The sequence below is a fragment of the Pollicipes pollicipes genome, unplaced genomic scaffold (genome assembly GCF_011947565.3).
Source record: "Pollicipes pollicipes isolate AB1234 unplaced genomic scaffold, Ppol_2.1 Scaffold_4881;HRSCAF=5763_pilon_pilon_pilon, whole genome shotgun sequence".
Taxonomy (NCBI): domain Eukaryota; kingdom Metazoa; phylum Arthropoda; class Thecostraca; order Pollicipedomorpha; family Pollicipedidae; genus Pollicipes; species Pollicipes pollicipes.
In genome coordinates, this window is record NW_023596576.1 from 29838176 (window position 1) to 29863395 (window position 25220).

At 50.7% G+C, this 25220-nt stretch overlaps 1 protein-coding gene across 1 annotated transcript in view; it reads left to right on the forward strand.

Annotated features, from left to right (window-relative positions):
* Positions 1–25220, forward strand: part of dysc (whirlin protein dyschronic) — a 54598-nt gene that overhangs the window by 24990 nt on the left and 4388 nt on the right. Inside the window, exons 9-14 of the mRNA XM_037223341.1 lie at positions 9604–9723; positions 10400–10467; positions 13604–13850; positions 23785–23913; positions 24267–24394; positions 24893–24986. Of these exons, the coding sequence (XP_037079236.1) occupies positions 9604–9723; positions 10400–10467; positions 13604–13850; positions 23785–23913; positions 24267–24394; positions 24893–24986 (786 nt within the window). The remainder of the gene's footprint in view (positions 1–9603; positions 9724–10399; positions 10468–13603; positions 13851–23784; positions 23914–24266; positions 24395–24892; positions 24987–25220) is intronic.

Here is a 25220-nt window from a genome sequence, read left to right on the forward strand (position 1 = left end):
TTCTGAGAGCCTCTCATTGTTTGTGGACAATTTGGCGCGTCTGGACGTGCTATGGTCGCGGTTCAGCGCGCGCTCTCGTGGGACGCTCGGTTTGCCCACGTGCCGTTCTCCATCAGGCTGCACGCCGCGCCCGGCGGCAAATCACGTCAGACACGCCCGATTGTTCCCATTGTATCGGCTGCCGGGAGCGCGCTACCGGAGTCCAATCGGGTCGGTCCATTCTGGCAGCTGCCGAGTGCTGCGTTGAAAGCGCGGCTATTCAATCCGGTTACCCGTCTTGCGGGGAGTGGCTCGCTGGGCGGCTGCCGTCCGCCCTGGCCTGGTGGAGCCTGCGGGCAGCGGCTCGCTGGGCGGCTGCCGTCCGCTCTGGGTAGCCTGCATACGCTGAAGCGTTGCGGCGCCGCTGTCCGCCTCCTGCGGCGGGCTCGCTCCGGATCGCTGTCTGTCCTGAAGCTAATCTCGACTGTCGGCTATGACCTGGCGGAGCCTGCGGACGCCGAGCAGTTGTGGCGTCCCTGCCGGTTCTTGCGGCTGGCTTGCTCCGGATCGCTGAGCAGTTGTGGCGTCCCTGCCGGTTCTTGCGGCTGGCTTGCTCCGGATCGCTGAGCAGTTGTGGCGTCCCTGCCGGTTCTTGCGGCTGGCTTGCTCCGGATCGCTGAGCAGTTGTGGCGTCCCTGCCGGTTCTTGCGGCTGGCTTGCTCCGGATCGCTGAGCAGTTGTGGCGTCCCTGCCGGTTCTTGCGGCTGGCTTGCTCCGGATCGCTGAGCAGTTGTGGCGTCCCTGCCGGTTCTTGCGGCTGGCTTGCTCCGGATCGCTGAGCAGTTGTGGCGTCCCTGCCGGTTCTTGCGGCTGGCTTGCTCCGGATCGCTGAGCAGTTGTGGCGTCCCTGCCGGTTCTTGCGGCTGGCTTGCTCCGGATCGCTGAGCAGTTGTGGCGTCCCTGCCGGTTCTTGCGGCTGGCTTGCTCCGGATCGCTGAGCAGTTGTGGCGTCCCTGCCGGTTCTTGCGGCTGGCTTGCTCCGGATCGCTGAGCAGTTGTGGCGTCCCTGCCGGTTCTTGCGGCTGGCTTGCTCCGGATCGCTGAGCAGTTGTGGCGTCCCTGCCGGTTCTTGCGGCTGGCTTGCTCCGGATCGCTGAGCAGTTGTGGCGTCCCTGCCGGTTCTTGCGGCTGGCTTGCTCCGGATCGCTGAGCAGTTGTGGCGTCCCTGCCGGTTCTTGCGGCTGGCTTGCTCCGGATCGCTGAGCAGTTGTGGCGTCCCTGCCGGTTCTTGCGGCTGGCTTGCTCCGGATCGCTGAGCAGTTGTCGGCGTCCCTGCCGGTTCTTGCAGCTGGCTTGCTCCGGATCGTTCTCGGCCCTGGAGCAAATCTCGGCTGGCTGCAGCGCCTCTCCACATCTTCCATCGCGTGTGCACTGCCTCCTGTGCCTTTGGAATAGTTCCAGCCGGTCAAGGAAACCCTATCCAATTGAACGCAGCCCGATCTTGAATTTAGATGGTGACGTTGAGCGTCGCCACAAAAAGAGACAGCAACTGCCTTTAACGCTCCCGGCTAGGGACCGAAAGTGGTGCAGCACGTGCCTGGAATGGGCTGGAAGATTTACGAAAGTTTGTGAGTGGGCTCAGACTTTGATGTCTCATTCCTTGCCTCCTCCGAAGAGAACGCTCCGATTGGAAACAAGAATTAAACCAGTATGAATGCAGGTCGGTATCCTCTCGTCAATGACAATCTGGCATGATGTTTTTGTTATAACGGTCGTGATGCGTGCCGTGAGAAAAGTCACTCGGACTGCGCTCAAAGGCACCGCTCACCTTTGCCGCATGGTCCAGACCTGGCTCATTTAGCCGAAGCGGATGCTTCGGGTTACGTAAGCTGAGGCACGACAGCTTAAGGAAACCACTATTAGCCTTGGGTGCTCCAGTGTTAGATATTGTGAGACGAATTGGATTTTACACATTACCCTCAGGAAATAAAAACTTTCCAATCTCCGGGCAGACAAGTTTGTGATTAATGCTGATGGCGTGGCTTCTGATTTCTTCGTTCTACCACCAGTTCTGTTGTTGAGCATTGAGGTATACAAATGATATGTTGAAAGAACGTTGGCAGGGTCATGTTCATTACCTATACCGGATGTCTGCAGTTGTCAGAAATCTGACGCGACTGCCGATATCCGACTGATCAGATGCTTTCAAAACCAAAAATATAGTCAAATAAAATTTAAGAATATGTTCGCGTTTGGCTGTGAATTATTTTTTATGCACGCTGTTCGTACCACCAATTATGAAACTAAAGCAGAAACCCGGAAATCTGGGTCAGACGCGTCTGACATACTCTTGGTATGGCTTACGAAATGCCATACACAGAAGGCACGAAACAGATCTGGTAGCATGATACGCATGTGCCGATGGTAAACTGCTTATATGTTCAGGTTTTTCTCTTTACGAGTAATTGAGAGTTTTAATTGGCTTGAACTCGTGTGGCGTCCGTCATTTGCTGATAGGACGGTCCGTCTTTAAATGACTATGAACAACGGTTGGCAGTTCTCTCGTGTAGCAATTTTTCGATACTTTAGACTAGTTTAACATGCACTCGGGTGGGCGGGGGTCAATTGCACCGCCTTCCCCCCCCCCCCACCCCCTGAACGTTTTCCGGAATAGTTTCTGAACAGTGCGGTGCGGTCGCGCCAAGTTTTGCATGACTGTAGACAGTTAAAGAGCGGATAGTTCTGTACAAAAATTTAGATGTAGCTTGTAAGGTCGCTGACCATCAGCAGGTCAAAGTCGGGCCATGGATTCAGCGAAGACGCTTTCTAGGGAGACGTTTAATCTGATTCAGCAACGGAGTGTTAGCCAAAGCCATACATCTCTAAGAGGGTTTCTTAAGCAGCGAAACAATTGCATGACTAAATTCCATTGACCTACAGTCAGGTAAGAAGGCCAGGCTTAGGTAACAAAACAGCGCCCTTGATTACTCTTAAAATTGTTGTATGGGGTAGTTCCTGCTCATTTCGAATTTATTGATAACAGGAGCCGCATTGCGCGTTTTCCATGAACTTCTTAAATTCAGAATCGATTACTGACCTAAAATGACCCAGGTCAGCATTCTGTTTTTTTCGGACCAACTGCCTAGCGTAACGTTTGACGCTTATTCAAATGCAAAACTTAACAAAGTCTTGTATGATTTTGTCACCATCACCTGCAAAAGGTTAAACAAGGGCACTGACCTTAAATGAGTGCTGGTTACCTTTCGCTTAGAATAGGTATTTAGGTTCTGGGGGTACTTTGAACGCCAATTTGAGGTTTGACCTTATTTGACATTATTTGACCCGAGGGTCACGATCTAAGAACTCTAAATTTTCACGCAAGTGAGATTATATACAAGGTAACACACCCTATACATTTTGTATCTCTAGTTCGCTTAGTTTCTGAGATCTCAGCGGGGTCAAATCGACTCCCTCACTCGAGCAGAGGGTATTCAATCGGCCACCCTGGCGCGTGTTAATGATGCCTTTGCTGTGTTGTTCGGGATGCAGATGTGATGTAGAAGATCTGTGATAAGCGTGTTTATTTTTCAGGACTGCATAACTCCAGAGTTTTCTGCTGTGACAAAGATTCATTAAAATTGCTCCCCTCGCACCACACGTTGCGGATGTCCTGACGCCATTCCAAATACTGCTTGCATCGGCACAAGTGCTCTTCGCTGCGTCAAATGAATTAATGCATAGATCAGATAGGGGGCATTATTTAACATTGCAACCTTACTGGATTATTTAGCATCGCCATGCTTCATCCACTCAGCAAGGATGTCGAGCAAATCTCTGAAAGCAAATATCCAGTAAGGACGCGAAAAGATATCCGTCAGATTCATCGATTTATGTAGGTCAGTCAGAAGCCCAACTACGTAGCAATGTCTGGTTTGCTAGTATCAATCATTCCAGCCGAATGTGACAGGCTCCACAGCACTCTGGCGTATCAGTTGGATGCTGGTCTGCATTGCGTTATCGCTCCCGGAGGAAGCCCGGAAGGATTTGCCGTGCTTCGGAGACTATAAATTTATTTTTTTTGCATTCGGATTACGTTGAAAGCGTTCCGACGGATGGGCATGCTTACTTACCCTCCATATTCGTCTTCGATGAAACTATCGTGCATTGGATGCGCTGTGTGAATAGGTGGTGTCACTGACAAGGACATATTCCGCTGCAGATCACCGCGGGCATGTTGTCACCAGTTTTTAGTGCTTGGTGGACTACTGCTGTGTGATAAGGCGTAACTTTTTCCGTGCCCGGAAGTACAATTGCTCTGCAGGGTGATGACACAGTAAAGTTACTGCATCCATTCGATAAGCGTCATAGTTTCAGCAAGCCATATTATTCATGACCGGTTTGCGTCTCAAAACATGAAGTAAATTTACCATTTTAACCGGATGGCATTACAATGTCATCTAGAATTGGCATCGTAATGACCCGAGTTCAAAACCAGACTCAAAATCCAGGATCCTACCCTGATGTTTTGGGTCGGGAATTCTGACATTTGCATCCGAGTTCGATTCACGAATCTACCTTTTCCGCATTACCTGACTCTCCGCCTGTCGAGACTGATTCCAAATATGTGCCAATTCGGCTGCACATGTGTCAGTGTCCGAGTTCGAATCCAATGAGTCGGAGTTCTGTTGCGGACCAAGTCCGTTGGTCCGTTACGGACATTGCGCGGAGCAAAGATGATCCGGGATGCGACTGTCGGTGGTGAAGATTGGGCTGGGTCGTAACCAAACCTCATTAACTGAAATGATCCCATTAATTTTAGAATAGCCTAGGCTGTACCATAACTGATCAGCCACTAACCAAACATGAGACATTTCCATTCAACACAACATAATCTAACTCAGCTCAACCTGGCATTCCGCATGGTCGGCACTGGAATAATGGTAATCGCACGGACCATTACGGGGTCCAAATGACCTTGGGTAGCCGAGCAGAAGCGAAACGAACAGAGCCCTGCAGCCTGGGGTGTGATTAAGGTTGTGTGATCGGGCTAGAAACAGGGCGTTGAGGACGTTACTGAGCTCCATCCAAGCTCCTCTTAAGTCTTAGTCCGGGTATGAGTCACAGGATTTTATCGTTTCTTTGAGATCAAGTCTGATGCGCGCGTATATGCGCATGTGGGTTTGAGAACGTATTAAAATCGAAAGCCACTGGTTTTACCCAGTCAGCAATCTGCTTTGATGAATTCCGGAGAAAGCTCGTGAAAGCTCCAGAACTTGAAACTTGTAAAATTCAATGTTTCCCAAACAGTCTTAAGAAATGCTTGCTTCCCCAAATTTCCCCGATTTTGCCCCTGCTACCCGCCACTGTTCGGGATTACCTTTCGCCTCCTGGACTGTCAGGTTTGGGATTGGCTTGGGGAAAATTGTTCAGCGCGCGTGATCGCCACAGGCAGCTCAGGGGACGCTCGGGATTCCCTCTGCAGCTGTGTTGGGGAAAGGCTGCCAGATCTCGATCGAGATGGAACATTTTTCAGTGCGTAATCGCCGTAGGCAGCTCGGAAGCGCTCCGCACGCTCCACTTGGGGAGCGTTGGAGAGTGGTCCGCGACAGACTGGAGATCCCAAACAAAGTATTTTACTTTCGGAATTAATCTCAATCATTCCCCAACCGGAGAGATGGGGAATGGTCGGGACATCCCAGTTTGGATCAGACCGAGATTGCTGGCTGGGTAGCTTGTTAATCAGGGTGTGAAGCCTGTTCATCTTTTAAACGAATCGATTCAATGTTGGTAAAACTTTCAGAGGTCATCAGTCCGTAACCGATTACATGCGATTCATTGGGCCCATGCCAGGCTAGCACTTACCAGACCATTCTATAAACACTTCGTTCTAGAAGAATCTGGCTGATGTTCTCTCCCCACGCACACACACATGCACGCCGTTTACATCGCAGAGAGACTCCAGCCATGATTTTGAGGCATGCCTGGCACCCGTGCCTACGGGTGATAACCATGCGTAATTTCAAAGTACCATGTGTAGTATGGCGCCTTATAATGACCTATTTAAAAATAGCAATGCCTCATGGAATGCTTAGGACCACGGTAACTTACCAATATGCGCCAAAGCAATGCTCTCAATAACGTGACTTTCACACAGTTTGTCCGCTCAGTACTCCATGCTCCGTAGCACCGGCACACGAAAGGCCGGTGATCCGGTCACGTCAGACAGACGAAGGCCGGTGATCCGGTCACGTCAGACAGACGAAGGCCGGTGAGGCGAGAACAGATCAGCTGACACCGAGCAGCCGTGGCCAGCGCTGGCCAGACTGGCAGATATAAAGCACCAGACGAACCAATTTTGTATTCTTTGTCAAGGCTACATATTTTAAATTGCTTCTGGATCGAAGTGACGGATTGTTAAGTCCCTACAACATTTCAACATCACGAGCAATTTATGTCGCGCCATTTGTTTTGTTCAGCGCCTTGTCACAGAGGTCCTAAACCACATACCGCGACGCCAGAATGCAATGTAAACATGCCGTGTCTGTGCGAAAATAGAAAAACGGTTGCTCAGCAGCCCGATATTGGTTCTGGCTGGACCGATTCCTTGAGCCGAGGTGGGTCGTCTTCGACTGGACGGCGCTGCTGCTTACAGTGTGTGCAGGCCAGCAGTTGCTGCTTACAGTGTGCGCAGGCCAGCGGCTGCTGCTTATAGTGTGTGCGGGCTAGCAGTTGCTGCTTACAGTGTGTGCAGGCTAGCAGTTGCTGCTTACAGTGTGTGCGGGCTAGCAGCACCTATGCACATGCATAGTTCACGCCTTGTTCTCGTTCTAATCGCAGTTTTAGTCATGTGTGGCTTGTGTACAGATTATGTATTATTTGTGTAATGTTAGTGCGTATCACCCGCAGCTTATGCATAGTGGTTAGCTGCAGCTTACACGAGGTGATTACTCGCAAGTTATACTGGTACTGCAGCTTAAACAGACATACAGTCTAAATTCTGCGCACATATTACTCACGTTCTGTACGTGAGTCAGTCGCCTTGTGACGCTCGGCTCAGACTCCAGTGAGCACGTCACATTGTGACGCTGGGCTCAGACACCAGTGAGCACGTCACATTGTGACGCTGGGCTCAGACACCAGTGAGCACGTCACATTGTGACGCTGGGCTCAGACACCAGTGAGCACGTCACATTGTGACGCTGGGCTCAGACATCAGTGCGCCTATCACACATATTTTTGCCGCTTCGGCAGAGCACAACCGTCCGAGCACGGACTGTGTTCTTGGGTGCCGGCCGTGGAACCCGACGTGTTGACCGGGATTTGCAAGCGCGTTCGACGGGAATCACTTCCAAGGCCGTCGGAAATTTCGAAAGATCAGACAGGATTGCGATGACGTTAGTGGGGATCCACCGACAAACCTGTTATGGATCGCAGTGCAGGAGCGTCACGCGGTGGCCAGATGAACGCCCTTCGATCTTTCAGGGCTGTCTGTCAGCAGCCACATGCACTCCCGACAGTGATCTCACGAATGCCTGTCATGGGGCACAACTATGTATGTCCGAGATTGAAGCGACTTGCAGTCACAGCGGAAATGCATGTCTGGATTCTGGGATCATGGGAACGTCCGTCAGTGAAAGCAAGTACGTGCCTTTAGTTCGAAGCGAATTTTAACATCTGGAATGAGCCTATGACGCAAAATAAGAAAACGCTAGGAACAGACAGAGCAAGCGATTCTAATCTATTTCAGATATATGCCCATTTATTCTCAGCTGATCTTCCTTAGTTTTTACTTCAGGGCTGGTCGGTCTTGGTGCATCGCACAAACGTGCCCTCAGGGCATCGCTGTCACGTGTATGATTGGCACCAGGCTTAGATGCACCGCTCCGTCTATTTGGAGGTCACTGATTTCAAGATATCTTCTTTATTATTTGTCATCGAACTGTTCAGCCTACAATGAACCACTGCAACCGTCCGAAAAGTCATGCATGAGGACATTGTAACCAATGACTGTCTGGATGAATGTCATAACGAGAACGAGATGCTATAAAAATGACAGTTGCACACAGAGCTATGGCCCAGAAGGAGTATAAAACGGCCATTTTTACAGTGAGGGAACCATAACGGCCTTACTTCGCAGCACTCTGCCCTCAACACGAATGCATTCAGGCTAGGAAGCACAAGTACATGCAATTTAAATCATGAATGCCTTCTGAGCGTGACAGTGCATTGCCTGTCATCTTGGCTTTGCCGCGAGATAACAACATTTATGCATGTCATCAACTAACAACGGGCTTCGGTACTCTGTTAGCCAGGAGGCAAATGTAAGTGACGCCGAGCCAGCCACGAAGCGTTTTCAAAGAGAGTAAAATAATGGCATGTGTAGCTGATGATACCAACTGTCTTACGCAGCGGGCTAGGAACACATGTGATGTTCGGTGATGTTCACATGAACACATGTGATGTTCGGAACACATGCGATCATCGCTGTCAAACGTACCGAAAATAAAACACACCAAAAAGCACACTAAAATTTCAGTTGTATGTCTGTTAAGGCACGCCAGAAGACAACTGCACCATTTACAACAGGTACGCCTGTCAGAGACCCCAGGACGCATAATAAACACCACAGGGCCATGCTCGGCGGCTCACTGGGATGCCAATGGAAGGTGCCAGCAGTGGCAGGCACCAAAGCAAACAACACTCGCCTAATGAAGCATTACCGCCCAATACGAGTGAGCGTACGTCCGGGAGGAGACGCGAGCTGTCCCCAGCGAACGCACCTGTCGAAGGGCGGCTGTGTCATAGCATTACACGACACGGAAGGATGCCAGAGCTCCTATCCCACGAAAAAGCCGAGACGAAGTTATCCTTTAAGTGCAATGATGCTGCTGGCGGACTTCGGATGGGAGCATCTGGCTTCGCTTCAGCAAGGACTCTGATCGCGGCACAGCCTATGCAGAGCTCCCTGAATACATTTCTTAAACAAAGCTATCCGCAGGGGACCACGTATAACTGGACTGGAGAGCGATGCATACCTATGTGTGCTGAAGAGGCTGAAACGTGACATTCATCTACAGCTAGCCAAAACGTAAAATGAATGCCGCAGTACTGAATCAACTGACCGTGGACATTGCTGCAGAAGCCAAGTATCGGGGGTCCTACACACTTGGCATGTATGTGGCGCAGTCACAAGCTTCAGTTGCCATGATACTGTCATTCGAGTGAGACGACGTGCACTGTTCGAGTGTGTTGCTGATGCATACATAAGGTGGCTCCAACCAAGTTGTTTAAGTCGTCATCCCCGTGGCTTTGGTGTAAGCTCAGCGCGACGCGCTTGCTTAACCCAGCACAGTTTCATTTTAACCAAAGGCAGCAGAACCAGCCGTGTTTTAGATCACCTATGTTTGCATTAAGGAAGCCAGGTATTATCAATCTCACTTAGTGGGACCATTTTGAAAACTTGAACCGATCATGAAACGATTAGTTTTGCCACAAATTGCCACAATTTTTTCCGTGATGAATGGCCAAGCCTGAATCTTGACTTGATACACAGGTGTTTATAACAGCCTTCCGCATGTTTTTGAGCCTAGCTGGGATTTGGTATTTTTGATCCATCGTTTACAGGTGGGAGACCAGATCCTTGACGTCAACAATCAAAGCTTTTTGGACATCACCCATGACGAAGCAGTGAGCATCCTTAAGTATTGCAAGACTCCTACGATGACCATTCGTCCCGTGGGAAAGGTAAGAATGATGCTTAGAACATGATTTTCATGCGGGTATATTAGTCTCATTCAACTCCTTTTTGTGACTTTTTTTCTTGACCGTGGCCTTCCACACATACCAAGGCAGTACTTGTTTGCGTTATAAACACACGATTGCTGCAACATATGAAATCTTAAAATTGATGTTTGAAGGTTATTCTACGTGTCGACGTGTATGTGAGCGTGATACCAAAGCCATACGCAATACAGGACGTGGGTAAACGTATTCCTGATACTTTCCGGTGACATAGCAAGAGTGCATTGCAATGTGACGGTCCAGGGCGGAGCGGCCCGACCTGACCTATGAGCGTTGCTACGTTTAATGTGCTCACTTTAAAAAAAAAATACATTGGCCATGATAATTCATACAGACAGCTGATGCACAAATGCCACTAACACTCTCTGATCAAAACTATGTGATCAGGTGTAAGAGTCGCTCATCTGGTATGGTCCACGTCCGTAAAACCATGTCATTTGGCCTCGCTAGAAAACAATGGTCTGTGTTTTACACAATGTGCATTCCACCTCTGTAGTTGCGCCGCAGTAAATATGTCCGCGAGAAGAACAAATTCGCCTGTGCACTTCACCATTGTAATACGTAATCATTACTATGGATTACCTATGCTACAAGTAAACCCGCCAATCTTCCTTTACAGGTGCCTTGTGCGTCTTACGCCTCGAATAGTGTGGATGGAAGGCTTCAGCCTGCAATATCGGACGGCAGGTAAGCTACCTGTCACCAAATTGCTCGTTTCATTTGCAAATTAGTGAACTTTACCAAATTAGTGAATGAAGTATGAGTAAAATTAGCAAATTTTGGTTAAAGCGTGAAAGGTCTGTAGTTTTGAACAATGTCAAGCCTGCAGCAATTAGCTACCCAATGTTTCGCAATTATGCATATTTCAAAAGATGCGCTAGAGTCTGACTCTTGTGACGTTGAAACGTTTTGTGCAAAGTGAATCAGCCGTGCATCAAAATGAGAACGTCTGCTTGGTCACCGACGTTGTTTTTGACCTACGTTATGACGAAAACCTCGTCGTTGGATCTGCTGTGATACATAAGCACCAGATCTCTCCTCCCCGTGCTTCCCTCAATCCGCGCCGGGCCGGCCAGAACTGTCGAGAGCGTTGCCTTTAGTTTTAGGATCGCAAAAACAAACCGGATAGACCCAGCTTACCAGGACCGGATAGACCCAGCTTATCAGGATCGCTAGTACGGCTTAGGTTTTCTTCTTTCTGCGAGTGTTTATGCCTAAGCCACACCGGATCACTGACCTGTAACAGGCCATGGAGAGGCGCGTCTAAAACGTCGCAGCTGCCATCACTCATTAAGCTTGCAACCATTTGCCATTTGTTACCATATTATGACATGACCTGTTTAAATATGCTTCACAATTGTGAGGTTTTAGAATTCGTCATATAAGTAAGAAAGACGCTGAGTTCCTCGTTTTTCGGCAATATGAGTTAGGTGTTTTTATGCCGATAATAATTGGCTTTAAACGCATCGGGAGGTACTGCCTAACTGACGTCATCGCGTATGCGTTGGTTCATGTGTTTTTCTCCCTTGCGCAAAGGAATCCTTATGTGGGCCAGAAAGGCCCTGCGGTCCTGGATTTTCAGCACTGTGACGTATGAGTTCTTATCGAGCATCAGAATGTCAGGGGTATTGGTTAAACGATGCTCATGACCATAAGCACAGTCGAGTCGAGTTTTGTCAATAAAGTCGGTGCTTACTTGAAGGTGTCGTTCGGCTGGCACCTTCCGTTTCTGTTATATTAAAGGGGAATTTTTATCAGAATAAGAAGTTCATAGAAGCTCAGAAGCTCAATCAGAATAATAAGCTCATAATTCCCAGATCGTATTGTTTTCGAAAACGTTTTCCGGAATTCAGGCGTCATTTAACATCAGTTACGGTGCAATAGTATGTTTTATCTTTGCCGGATTTGATTTGGTGTCATCTGATCTCAAGTCGTCTTGGAAATTCTTTTGAAAAGATGGAAATGCTTCTCGGGGAAGGGGAGGGGGCGTTGACCTAAGTGTAGAAGCAGCCTGTCCGTCGTTTCATACGCTGCTCCATCGTCACCCACGGTGATGTAATCGTGCGTCAGCTGGCCCGTTAACATTTACAAATATTGAAACGTTAACAGATCTGATCTTGCCACAGGTAGCAAATTGGCTCGACCTATTCTGAACTGCTCTGCGCGGTAAAAATAGTTATCAACACTCAATGATCTCTTTCCTAGCCAACTGACATTAAAGCACACAATTTGCGATTTATTGATCAGTCAGAAAGACAAATGCAAAACAAGCCCTTTGACTTGCTATGCCCTGTAGTTATCTCATTTTAACGGAAACATAACAAACATGATTTAAACCATGCGTTGCAAGCATTTTAAAAGCGTTCATTTTGCTCTGGCTGGTATAGGTGTCAATATTTTGAGGTGCGGAGGATTCCAGGTCGTTCCAAGCTTTAACCGGCCATCCGTTGGGGTCTCATCCCCACTGAAATCCCAATTTGACTGTTGGTTCCTTAAACTGCAGGCCCTCACATGCATTATTTCTTCCAGCTAACTTATCTGCTAGCCATTAGCTCGCAGTCATACCCACCCATCACCCTTTCATTATCAGTTGTACCCTCCCAGTACCATTTATTCATATGCTGCAATGCCTGGATACATTTCGTAGGTGCTAAAAAAAAAACAGCGGATAGAGATTTACCCCTTCGCGTTGATAATAGCCATACTAGTTTTTCGGGAGCAATCATGACGGAAAGTGCAGCTAGAAAGACTGTGTGATGTGCCTTGCAGCATATATCCCACGTTATTTGAGCTTTTCACCCATGCGAGCACCCGATCCCGAAGTTTCCCCGAAATATGTGTTCCGTTACCCATGAGACACGGGTACCCAAGGACTTAACCCATCGACAAACACGTTTTCGTTCAACCAATTCGTGAAGACTCTAATCCTTTGAATTCCCTGATTTTTTGGAAGCATACGACCGTCCTAGAACATGAACATGAGGCTTCTTATGAACACAAAAGCGAGCGGGGCAGCCAGCTCCTAGGCGCCGTAGCGCGCAGCGGCAGCACGCTCGGCAACTGCCGATCCCGCTTCCCTCCCCATTTCCCCCACTACAACATTCGGCCCTACGCGACCTAACAGGCGACACCTGACTCCGTACTGTTTGCTCGCTCCAAACATTGGCACTGTTCCGGACGTGCACGGTGCCCCACCGCACCACGGCTGTCGTTGCATGAGGCAGCGGAGCGGGGGGGGGGGGGAGGGTCACATTCGCCCGTCACGGCGTGTCGCATCGTAACGTCTGCCGCATAACGCCTGTCTCGTTTGGGCAGCGGCACCGACAGCTGACGTCTCACTGATGCGTTGTTCGACTCACAGCTGGCGGTCATTGAACCTGGCCCCGTGACACCCTCCCCTTACGGTCGCCGGGAGCCGTACCTTACGGTCCCCGCTCAACACACCGTCCCCTGTCAGCCGCCGGTGTTTGGGTCCGTCTCCGTGATATACCACCCTCACGGTCGCCGGGAGCCGAGCCCCCGCTTAACACACCGTCCCCTGTTAGCCGCCGGTGTTTGGGTCCGTCTCCGTGATATACCACCCTCACGGTCGCCGGTGACTGAGTCCGTCTCCATAATACACTGCCCCTCCCATCCGCTAGTGACTGAGCCCGTCCTCGTGACACACCACCCCTCACAGGCGCCAGTGACTGAGCCCGTCCTCGTGACACACCACCCCTCACAGTCGCCGGTGACTGAGCCCGTCCTCGTGACACACCACCCCTCACAGCCGCCGGTGACTGAGCCCGTCCCCGTGACACACCGGTCGCCGCCTCGCCCTCAGCGGCAGCCGTCCGCGGGACGAGTGGGCCGGCTCGTCCGTGCGCGCCGGCCCGCCGGACGAGCCGGCGACCGCGGCCGACGAGTGGGCCGACCCGGCGCTGGTCATGGTGTACGAGAAGGCGTCCGTGCTGCTCGACTCGCACGAGTTCGGCGTGTTCGACGACCTGGTGCGCCGTTACCTGGCCGGCCACGTCAACGTCGGCAGGCTGGTGGGCTCGCTGCTCGAGCTCTTCCGGTCACCAGAGACGGTGAGAGAGAGGGAGAGAGGAGAGAGAGAGAGAGAGAGAGAGAGAGAGAGAGAGAGGAGGAGGAGGGAGGAGGGAGAGAGAGAGAGAGAGAGAGAGAGAGAGAGAGAGAGAGAGAGAGCCACCACGCGCTCGCTCGGGTTCGCTGTCTGCCGACGCCAGGCGCCGGCTCTGCAGATGTGTCCGTGATAGGGTCGTCCATGGCCGGCGAACACGCGAGCGCGGGAAATATTTTTAAAACGCGGAAAAGCGGAGTATGTGAGCACGTGTGGCCCCTGCAAAGCACCGTTCTGCTCGCGTGCCAGGTGTGGAAGGAGGATGGGTGGCATTTGAGTAGACAGTCATCGCCATTACGCTCATAAATGGGCCTGAAGCACGAATATGAAGACAGCTGGTAGCGCTTGCCTGATGGGCCCCGGGACGCCTTCACTCCCGTCGGGTGAAAAATTGGTCTTTGTTTAATTTATAACGTTCTCTGTCCTGGAAACGATAGACGAAGTGCTTCCTCTGCGCCGAAAGCGTGTACACGAGAAAATAATTAGCACCATCGAGTGTTCGTATTCATGTTGGCTCAACACGCTGTAAAAATCAATGACGTATACCAAAGGATGTGATGAAATTTAAGATGTCCTGAACTTGGAAAAAGTTTGGGCCTTCTGACAAGACAGTTCGGTATTGCTGTTTTTTCTCGACGCACCAGCAGCTCGTCCGTCAGCCTGATGCACCCCACCTGGGATATATACATGCACATGGTGTCAGTACGTATAAGCTGTGTGGCATAGCAGGGCATCCGCCCGTCTCCCACACCTCGCGCACGATCGTAATATGCGTATGGCGTGAACCGAACTTCCGGCATTAGTGCGTATGTTATGAGAACATACGGTCCTTATGTGACTTGCTTTAAAGTAAACCTTCCATGTGCAATGCTTGTTAAACCATAGCTAGTCATTTATTGTTTTTTTTTTTGTAGCCGCAGTTAGCCATACTCCCAAAATAGAGACGTTTTACAGCAGAACTCTCTGGTTAATAATGCGTGAATGGTAATATTTCCAACTGAAATCGTAAATAGTCACATTCACAAGTAAGGCATGTGATGTCGTCTTTACACTGAAATCTTCTGGTAGGCAGGCAGGAATCCGGCGTGAGGGTGTCCGGCGAGTTCAACCTGTAACATAACATTTTTAGGCATCAGACGTTGTGAGATATCGCAGGTTGTTCTTGGTAGCAAGACCAAAGCTATTCGACATGTAAATAAACAGCGGGTAAATGCAAGGGAGTTATTATTCTTACGAAGTAATTTCCCTTTTCTGTGTTTGATATGTACCTCGTGCACAAATTTGTTCCTTCCTTAATTACAAAACGGTGGATTGGTACGCCTCCATTCAGATGTTATCTGTAATGCGATGTGAGGAATTTGAGCGTCATTGTCTTTCCACCGAACGATAAAGCATAATGGCTGACAGTTGGCGTAAATCACAGTTTTGAGACTTTAGGCTGTTGGGTAGTGTGTAGGTTTTCGGTTTGGTTAAAACTGGTTGTTGCTTGCGCGCACTCTAGTAGATTAGACGTAATTCCATGTGCTCTGGCCCGGCCGGCACAGTAATCAATCATCAGCAATCACAACTCGATTGCCTGTTCCAAATATGCAAGTATGGATCCACGATTGCTGTCACGAACGTAACATTATTTTGATGCAACCGTGGTGTAATCAAGCTTCAAGAATACTGCATAACTTTGACTAGAACATGGCTCTCAGGAGAAGTGTAAATACCGCCAAGACTTCAAGACTCGGCATCATTTAGTGACAAAGTGCAAATCAGCGACGGACAACTGACAGTGCGGGCGCAGACCCATTGTGATTGGGCATCTAATTAGATTACTCACGCCGAGTGGAGAGCCAGTCTTGGGGAGGTGACTCAAGCCAGGAGGTGGCGCCAGCTGCAGAAAGGTCGGCCGGGCGAACAGCGTCGCGCCGTGGATGTCTGCCTCGCCTGCTCCGTCCGTGCCCGCCTCGGCCCCGGCCTCCGGCGAGGCCTGGCCGAGCGTCGAGGCCGGACGGGACGGGGGTGCCAGCTGCACGAGGGTCGGTAGGAGCAATAGCGTCACGCCGTGGCCAGTCGTCGCCGGTGGCATGTCAGCGCCTGCCGTCGTCCTCTGCTCTTCGAGAGGCGGCTGGCGGGCCGGTGGCGGCAGCTGCACGAATGTCGGCAACAGGAAGAGCGTCTCACCCTCGGCGGCCGGCGCCGGTGGCACCAGCGCGCCAGCGGTGCCCTCCAGCTGCGCCTCGGGTGGGGCCGGGCCGGGTCGGCGGGGCAACAGCCGGAGGCCGGCCGGCTGGAGCAGGAGCGGCGCCCCCCAGCCGGGCGGACCGGCTCTGGCGGCGCCCGGGCCGCGGAGCAGCAGGCGGTGGAGCACCGGCTGGTCGCCGGCCGCCAGCGCCAGCGCCAGCGCCAGGAACAGCACAGCAACCTGGGGCGGAGCGACGACATTGTCACGGAACAAGACACAGTCGCCTGCCGAACTGGTGCCGCTGAGGGGAGTGGGCATGGACAGGCATGTCTGCGACCTTGTGTTTCCCGATAACACATTTGGGGGTGCATGTACGGAAATATCGCGTTCACTTCCACCACCAGTTAGCCAGGAACCGATTTTTCAGTTATCTGATTCTGGGGCTCGTTAACTGTCGGTGGATGCCAGCTAAGCTGTCGTTTTTCAAGGCCATGCGAAACGGGATTACCTATCAGGGATCTCGAATGGCCGCTCATTAAAGCCTCTCATTATCTCGAACAGCCAATAAAATACACTTCGGAAACGAGGGCCACTCTTAAGCTATCGACCGCACTACACTCGCTCGACGGTTCCTGGCGCATGCAAGACTCGTCTCTACTCAAAGTACTCACCACCTTCATGTGTGCTCGGTCGGCTATCTCGGCATTCTGTTCATTCATATTGCCTTATATATGGCCCCTGATGGCCGCCCACGGCGGTGCAGGCGCGGCCCTGTGCCCAGGTAACAGCATTCCTCGGTGTGACGAGGCGCTCGGCGCCCGCCTATCTCGACATCACCGGTTTGAAGAGGACCGCGCGACTTCAGATCCGACTGGAAGAGGCACCGTCTGTCCCTCAGCCGGGATAGCTGCTGACAGCGCTATGCCTCAGCCGTTCATCCCTCAGTGCCTGTGCTGCCTGCATCCGCCTCTGCCGTAGAAGTCGTTACAGACGTCACGTGGCCGCCTCAGGCCAGAGATCACCTCGCACATTGGACGCAGTTATGTGCAGAGTCAGCGTGGCGCGTGCTGAACCTTGGGAGCTTGCTGAAGGGCTTAAGGCGCTTAACAGCTGTACTTGCACATCAATACAGCGGCACCTCAGCGTGCGGCGCCTATTCCATTATCTTTGGATGCGAGACAAATAAGCTCCTGTGTGCCACAGCTGGGAGTTAGTTGTCTTGTTGAGGAGCAATCAGCTTTGGGCGGGGATAGGGTTTCTGTACATGTTGTGGTCATCGCTACGATAAGATCATTATATGCGGCTCCGTTCCGCGCACCCAGACGTGGCCCCTGAGTTCTGATAACCCACCTGCCACCAGCAGCGGCTCGAATTTTTGCACCCCCGAGTCTTCAGGGCCCGGGGCTTGACTTTCGAAGCGCGTCGGCGCCTGCCTCGCCCTCTATCCCTGCTGTGCCCTGGCCTCGGGGCGGCGGCGGCACGAGAGAGCGCCTACCCCGGGCGGCGTGGTCTGCAGCACACGCCGCTCGAGATCGAGGTGGACCGCTGCCAGCTTCACCCACCGCGTCCCCGGACCCCGCCCCGCCCCACCCGGCCAGAGCCTGATTTATTCTCGACCTCACCTCACCCAAGGATAAGGACCGCGGAAGTCTTAACGATGGTGGGTAATTACCCACATCAGCTCGGCCGGTGGGTAATTAGCTGGCGCGGCGTCTCGGCCGATGGTACGCAGGATGGGTCAGGCCTGGAGTCGACAGTCAGAGACTACCTCACGCGCGGCTTGGGTCTACACCGTCGCCATCGTGGCACTCAGAGTTATGTTCTGTTAGAGCAACACTTTGGTAGCTAGTGACGGCTTTGCTATCACGCAACTTACTGCGTGCATGCGTGGAATTATTGGAAGAGGCATATGCACATGATAAATCGAAATATCTCTGATCGAATCTTGAAATCTTGAAAATGTTTGAGAGCAACATCACGGCTCAGAACCCCGACGCGTACAGCAGCGTCCCGACGCAGCCGGGCCTTTCCAGGTCTGGTGCGTTGGATAATTCGATAAGGCAATCTACGGACAATATGCATTGGTGGTAATTCTCGCCGTAAGTGAAAGCAATGGGTTTGAGATGACGGCGTCAGTAAATCCTAGAGGCATATGGTATTAGACAATGCATTAGGGTTAATGGCCCCTAAAGGGTGCCAAGCAGTATCACGTGAGGTCGAACAAGAGCTGGACATCTGGGCTGAAGTAATGCAAGACGAGGTCACGTCAGCCGCCTCTGAACAAGCTCGCTACGGGTGAGCTCATAAAAGATGAAATATTCCATGTGAAGTCACAAAATTCCTTGCGAGTGTTCAAGACAGTGCCACGCGGAAAAATCCACCGAACTTGTCTTGTGCATCAGTATGGAATGCATTGTGTTCGCTCACACTGTATGCACGGCGCGCGCCATATTTCAGACAAACCCTGCACTGCTTTCTGTCTCAAAGTGCTTCTAGACCAAAAAACGACAGCAGACACCACTAAATATACCCACTTTCTTTTTTGTGTTCGGCTGTCGACCTAACCCTCCCCTGTGGAGCCTCCATGTTGATGAAAATCCACGGCAAGTGCTCCAGTGACTTTGCATTGTTCTGCAGACTATCCCGAGGAATGTTCTAGTTTTGTGCTCATGCAAGATCAAACTTGCAATGTTTCGTGGAATGACGCGGAATCCACGCCTTTCGAACACACCCTATTTCCACCGATATTTTCTCCTGCATCCATCCGATGTGTAAGAGGTTCATTATGTCTATTTCAGGAACGCACGGTGATCGCACAATCAACGTGCACGTCGGCCCATTTGTTAGCTAATTTTGCATAACCTCTCTCAGTTTGTCGCCATGATTTTAATGTACGCTACAAATAAAACGCAAAACAATATTTTCACAAGGTCACACCTCAGTGATCAGTCGCGCCGTCGTCGGCGCCGCTCCGGGCCTCGTCGCAGTCAACCGCGCTGGGTGGTGCCGGTGCGGTATATGGGAGTCTGGCACCGACGAAAGGAAAGCGAACAACTCGCACGTATTCACAACAGGCCACAACCTACATGCTGTAACGACGCGGGACCTAGATGACTTCACGGGCTGGGTATGCTCATGGATAACCACATGAAATGGGTAAAGTGTTTGGTTGGGTATATATTTGGGCAAAACTGCGGGCTTGGTTACGGCTATGGGTGGTTGGGAATATATTTGGGCAAAACTGCGGGCTTGGTTACGGCTATGGGTAAGACGCTTAGGAAATACCCGGGTAAAAGCTTCAAGGAACTGGACAACTCTTACCACTTGCGTACATTTTCGTCGTAATTAGCTACATTCACACTAGTTTCGCAACCAATACCGCAAAAGGGTAAGTTTGGGTGAAAACTTTTCCATAATGTAGAACTTAAGGGATGGAGAAATGAAAATGGGTGGGTTACGGATCAGTAAACTGATAAAACAAATTGGTAGCGGATGGGTATGGGCGCAACTCCAAGTGTAATGGGTGGAAGGAGTACAGAAAATCATACCCGCCAAAGGCCCTAATAACACATCATTCACACGTGAGCTTCAGCATGACTTACCATGCGTCGCACGCATCAGGTAGCCGGACTTACCACTAACGTGAACACTGTTCGCCGTTCGTATCATTACGGCCGAGATGTATTCCAAGCTGCGATGTTCGATAAGTTTATACCCAAGGCCATCCTGACGTAAAGCCAGCTCTTTCGATATGGCATATTTACTGGCGGCGGCACACAGGTGAAGTATGGTTCCGAATTTTTCCCAAAGCACCAGCAGGATGCGTTTTGAGGTAGCCTATTTAGTGAGCCTCTGTGATTTTGTGCCCAAAAAAGTTTTATTATGCATGCGCCCAGGACTTTCACACGAAAGATTCATTGTGCTCAATGCATTTGGGACATGTTCATGCTGAATGTCCAACGTTACCCGCCGAAAAATGATTGTAAATAACATGCGTCTCTGAGACGATTTGCAAATTGATTTATCTTCATATGAATATATATATATATATATATATATATATATATATATATAACGTAGCATGCACTTTGCTGCACTCTTCTCTCACGATGCATTTGTCCCAAGTAAAGGGCAAGGACATCGCTTAGTTTTCGAATATTTGGGTTCCCATACATTTTGTGCTTCTTTTGTTTTTCAATGTATACACGATTCATATATATTTTTCACCCTGTCCCTTCTGTTGGAACGCATTTTGCAATTGAGTGTCTTCCTTGCTTGTGGAATTACTTCCCCTTTTCAAGCAGATTGTAGCGATGCTGAGCATCCGAAGAGATTTAAATACGGCTTTTGAATTCTTAACGTATTGCACAGCTAATCAAATAGCATGTGTGCGCCATCGTTTCTTAACAGATCATTCAAGAAAAGCTCTCCTTTGCGGTGCCACCATCGCAGCCCACTGTATGCAACTGGCCTCAATCGAGAAAGCAAAGAGACACCCTGAATCATTCTCTTCCTTATTTTTGCACACTTGATAGCGCCGAAGCCATGATAGCATTTTCCCTGATAAGGTTTGATTTGGGCTGATCCACCATTCTGAGACAGGCATCGACTTGATGTTTAAACTTGGACATGGACAAGACTTGGAAAGCGTCCTCTATAATTTATCCTGGAGAGGGTATTTTTCAAGCCTTGCAGATGTAATCACAGAAATTTCTTGAAATCTTAAACTCAAGTGACGTTTAGACTCTAACTTCATATAAGCCACAAAGGCCTTGAGCTCGTGATTTTTCGGCATTTTGAGTTTTGGAGTTCTTTTGCTGAAAGAAGTTGACCTTTATTATGCGACGAGGTAGTTTCTGGTCAAACACATTATCAAGCAATCGTTAGTTAGATTGTCAAATCCCGGAAATTTCGTGCAGTACTTATTGTCATAAGCGTATAAAGTAATGGAGAACACCCCTACTCACCCCGTGACTATAAGCACAGCTTCAAACGTTGCTTTTATCGATACATCTAATATGTGCTTGATAATGCCGTTTACCCAGTCTACCCCAGCACATTACGGGTCAATTACTATCATCATAAGAACTCTAAACTCATAAGGGTCTCACAACTATCGCATCGCACAGATGCGTAGGAACAAGTGAGGCATGATATGACCTACCCATCTTTCGTGAACGTTTGACCCTGACCAACATATGGAAAGCATTGTCATTACAGTATTGCTTGACCTGCCCTGTTGGGGAGGTCCTATTTCAGTACTACATGATGGGCCGCAACAAATAGGCAGAGGAAAGTATGCATCATTGAAATGGTCGTTCAGCAGGGCGGGATGTCACTGGTGAGTGCCGAGCTGTTTTTGTTTTTTTTTACAAGCATCGATCAATGAATCGATTCACCGTCAGTTTAGGCGATGCTGCATATAGCTTTGACACTCACGCTAAACAAGAATTGCATGCTAATCTCACCCCGAACTTTCAGAAAATGTATTTCACGGCATCAGAGTGAATTGGTTGTTACCCACTACCCCCCCCCCCCCCCTCCCGTCCCCCACGCCACCCAAGCAACTGCCGAGTATTGCGGGGTTCCATTTCGTCCAATTAATGGGCACTTACGATGATCCTGTTTCAGCTTCTGTGCTGATTACTGCCAACTAGAGACACTTGCTGCTGATTCCACGGCCTGCTTCGGACGGTAACCCCCTTCACCTTCTCCCACCATCTCCATCGGCCCTTGGTTGCGCAGTCCGTAAGAGGTCCCCGTGTTTAGGTCCTCGCGCTCCCGCCCAGCCGAATGGTAACGTTCCGATGTCGAATGGGGTGTAGCCAGCCGGAGGGGGGGGGGGGGGGGGGGTCGGCGGCGGCCGCGACTGGTTGGCCCGGGTCAGCCCGGCATGCCCGCCGCCCGGCTCTACTCCGCGGGCGCGGGCGTGGCCAACTGCCCCTCCCCGTCTGCCGGCGCCGCCGCCGTACGCTGGCGCCGGCGAAGCCCCGAAAAAGCTGGCCCCGGCGCCGGGCAACACCACCATTAGCCGAGCGAGGCAGGGCGGTACGATGATGGAGGACGCTGGGAGCGCGCCGACCCGGCCCGCAATTGCCGCTGAGCTGAGAGGTCGACGCTGCGTGCCTGTCTGGTGCGATTGCTACTGAGCTGAGAGGTCGACGCTGCGTGCCTGTCTGGTGCGATTGCTACTGAGCTGAGAGGTCGACGCTGCGTGCCTGTCTGGTGCGATTAGCTTGGCCGGAGTGGAGCTGATAGATAATTAGCGCATCTTATTGCATCGCCTATAGGATGCCTACATGGCATTCGAGCTCGCTTCGCTTTGGACGGTAAACGGCAATTTGCGCATCATTACCAACGTTTTTTTACCGTAAAAAACCAGCGAAAGAACGCAATTCATTGTCGCCGCGGTAACCGTTTATCGCCCTAGAACTTCGGTGATCGAGGAGCGTGTTTTTTAGAGCACGCTCCATGGTTGTGCGCTCAACAAGTTTCCTGTTTGGTCCTCGCCGTGGCGTGCCAGGGAACTCCATCATCGATCATCTTCAGCGAAACTTCCTCAGCGCGTATTAAACGCTGCACGCTACGCTGGTGTTTGGAGCGATATTTAATCATCGTTTCCAAGGTCGAGACAACAGACGATGCATCTTGCCAAGTTGGCCGATGAGATTATCCAGCCGCGTGAGTACACCATGTGCCGCACGGGCGCGCCGTGCCGATATCACACTTGATACCAACTATGACAGCTATAAAATATTGATGTGCTCTGATAGCGGCTCCGAGCGGGCCTGGTAACATAAAGCCTAGCGTGGTCCCCTGACGGAGAGCTCCGTCCCGTTCATCTTCGGTGTTTTTTCCTGCATTCGTCAGAAAATAAAAAAACATGTGAAGTTTTTGACGTCGCGCAAAAATTATACGCGCTTTCCTACGTTACATTGAAATTACATGCATTGTAATTTATATCATGTTTCTTGTTGTCCCATGCTTCGGCTGTGAAGAACTGCACTGCGCAGCCGTTTTGCGGGTAGATGATTTCTTCCCCTGAGGGATATGGAATTGTAAACCTCAAGAAGGACTTGAACCCCGGAGTCAATATTTCGGGTCCAAATGGTCTACCAACTGGGCTAAGGAAGGTTGAACACTACGCCGCCTTAGTACTGGTGTAGATGGGGTTCATTGGAGATCTGATGCTGATCATGAACGCTTGAATTTAAAGCCGGGAAGTTGATATATCGTGTGGGTAAAGCAGAAGGAGATCTTGTTCCGACCATAGTCGATTAAGGTCATCGTCGCAATGCATGACTGCCATTTGTGACCATGAGCGCAGCTCGAAACGTGGAGTTTGCCAGCATAGCCATGGTGCCTTGAAAACTTGCGTAACCAGTGCTTCCTGGCATTATGAAAGTCCAGTATTGTTATAAAAGACCTCCCACCTTACGGCGGGCTTGGTTTTGCTAAAACGACCGTTTAAAAGATACCTAAAGAATATTTTGAGGTTGATCATGCATCGGTAAACATCATTCACTATTTTCCTAGTGCACGCAGCTGGAAACACTGCATGTTTACCGTCACAACCAAGTCTACGCCTTGAACCAGGCAACAGGGGAGTCAAGAGAGGCCAAGATTAGTGTCCAAAATTCCATCGGTTCATGGTTCAACGAAATGGTCCGGATCCAAGCAAGCCGTGACCCAGAATGTTCGCCTCCAGCTGACGCTGCTGACGGAGCTGCGCGAGATCGTGACGCCGGTCGATCAGCTGCGGTTCGACCAGATGGTTTACCACGCCGACGGGCAGACGGCGTACCAAGCCGACCGCCGCCATCCGGTCGACCATTCGGTACGTGTCCACACGGATATTATGCGGACTGCACCAACTTATCTGCTCAGAGGCCGGGCTCTGCCAATCTCGTCGAACTAGCGCTCAGTTTAGGTCTGAGTAGAAGTCATTTGGTATAATTAAGGCAACTCATTGGGCCGGGAAACAGGCATTGGAGCTAGCGAACTTATGGCTTTGTTATACAACAGCAGCCTAAAATTGGTAGGTATACTTTTGCAGTGATGTAAGGCATTTGATTTGGAGGATTCCACGATAAGCGTTGATTGTTATGATTAAGGCTACTAGTTCCTTTATAACATGCTGAACTGCATCGGCGAATAATTTATTATCAATGCATTTCAACTTTCCGAGAGGCTGGCGTCGGTGGCTACCACACAAGTGCCCTCTGTTGGCGTCCTCGACAACCTCAGATTCCGAGATCCCCGAGCGATGACTCAGGTGTCGAGCTTCCCAACGGCACACACGCCGCGCCTCATTACAGGTCAGTGGACTGGTTCAGCCTGGCTGAGCTTTGACAGTTGCCTATGCTAGCCATTTGCTGTTATTGGGGCTTAACTTCGTATTCAGCAGATGAAGCTACACGGTGTTGCATGCCTCTACCTCTGGCAGGAGGGGCGGATACCGCGGCGAATCGAACTCCGTATCTCTGGTTCTCCACACGCGCAGCTTAATCACTGTGCTACCGACATCCGCTGTTGTATTCAGACATTCAATCCCCCTGCGTTGTCCAAAAAATAGCAGACATCGCGGTCACTAATTAAATGATGACATCGGCCTTTATCCATTGCTGCCGTAGATTTAACGAACATACTTCAGCGAAGTGAGCTGGCCAACCGCCGTCATCCTCTCCCCCCGTCGTGCCCTCTGGCGGTGACGCTGCTGCTATCAGATGCAAGTAACAACTCTTGAGCTCTGAGAAAATCTTTCTGTAACGATGCACCTCGTCTTTTATTGTCATAATCCTGATTTTTGCGTTCAGGGGCCTTGTCGAAGAAGATTGGGCGATCACCCACCACCCCCGAGTGGTATTTCAGCGACATGTAGAAGATAGCGGCCACCCCAGTCCCAGCGTGGTAAGATACGCACAGATACTACTCGAGCATATGCCAATGCGTCCGTGACACGTCGCGATGCATTCCCTCCAGACTGCCAGTGCAAACTAATACTTTTCTGCCGATGTTTTCACGCTGGCTGTCGACGCTGTTGGCGGCGCGCGCCGGCCGCTGCGCTATAGCTAAGCGCGTCATCGTGCCACCATGTGACGTCCGACGACAGCCCCCACCCCCCCCCCCCCCCCCCCCCCCCCT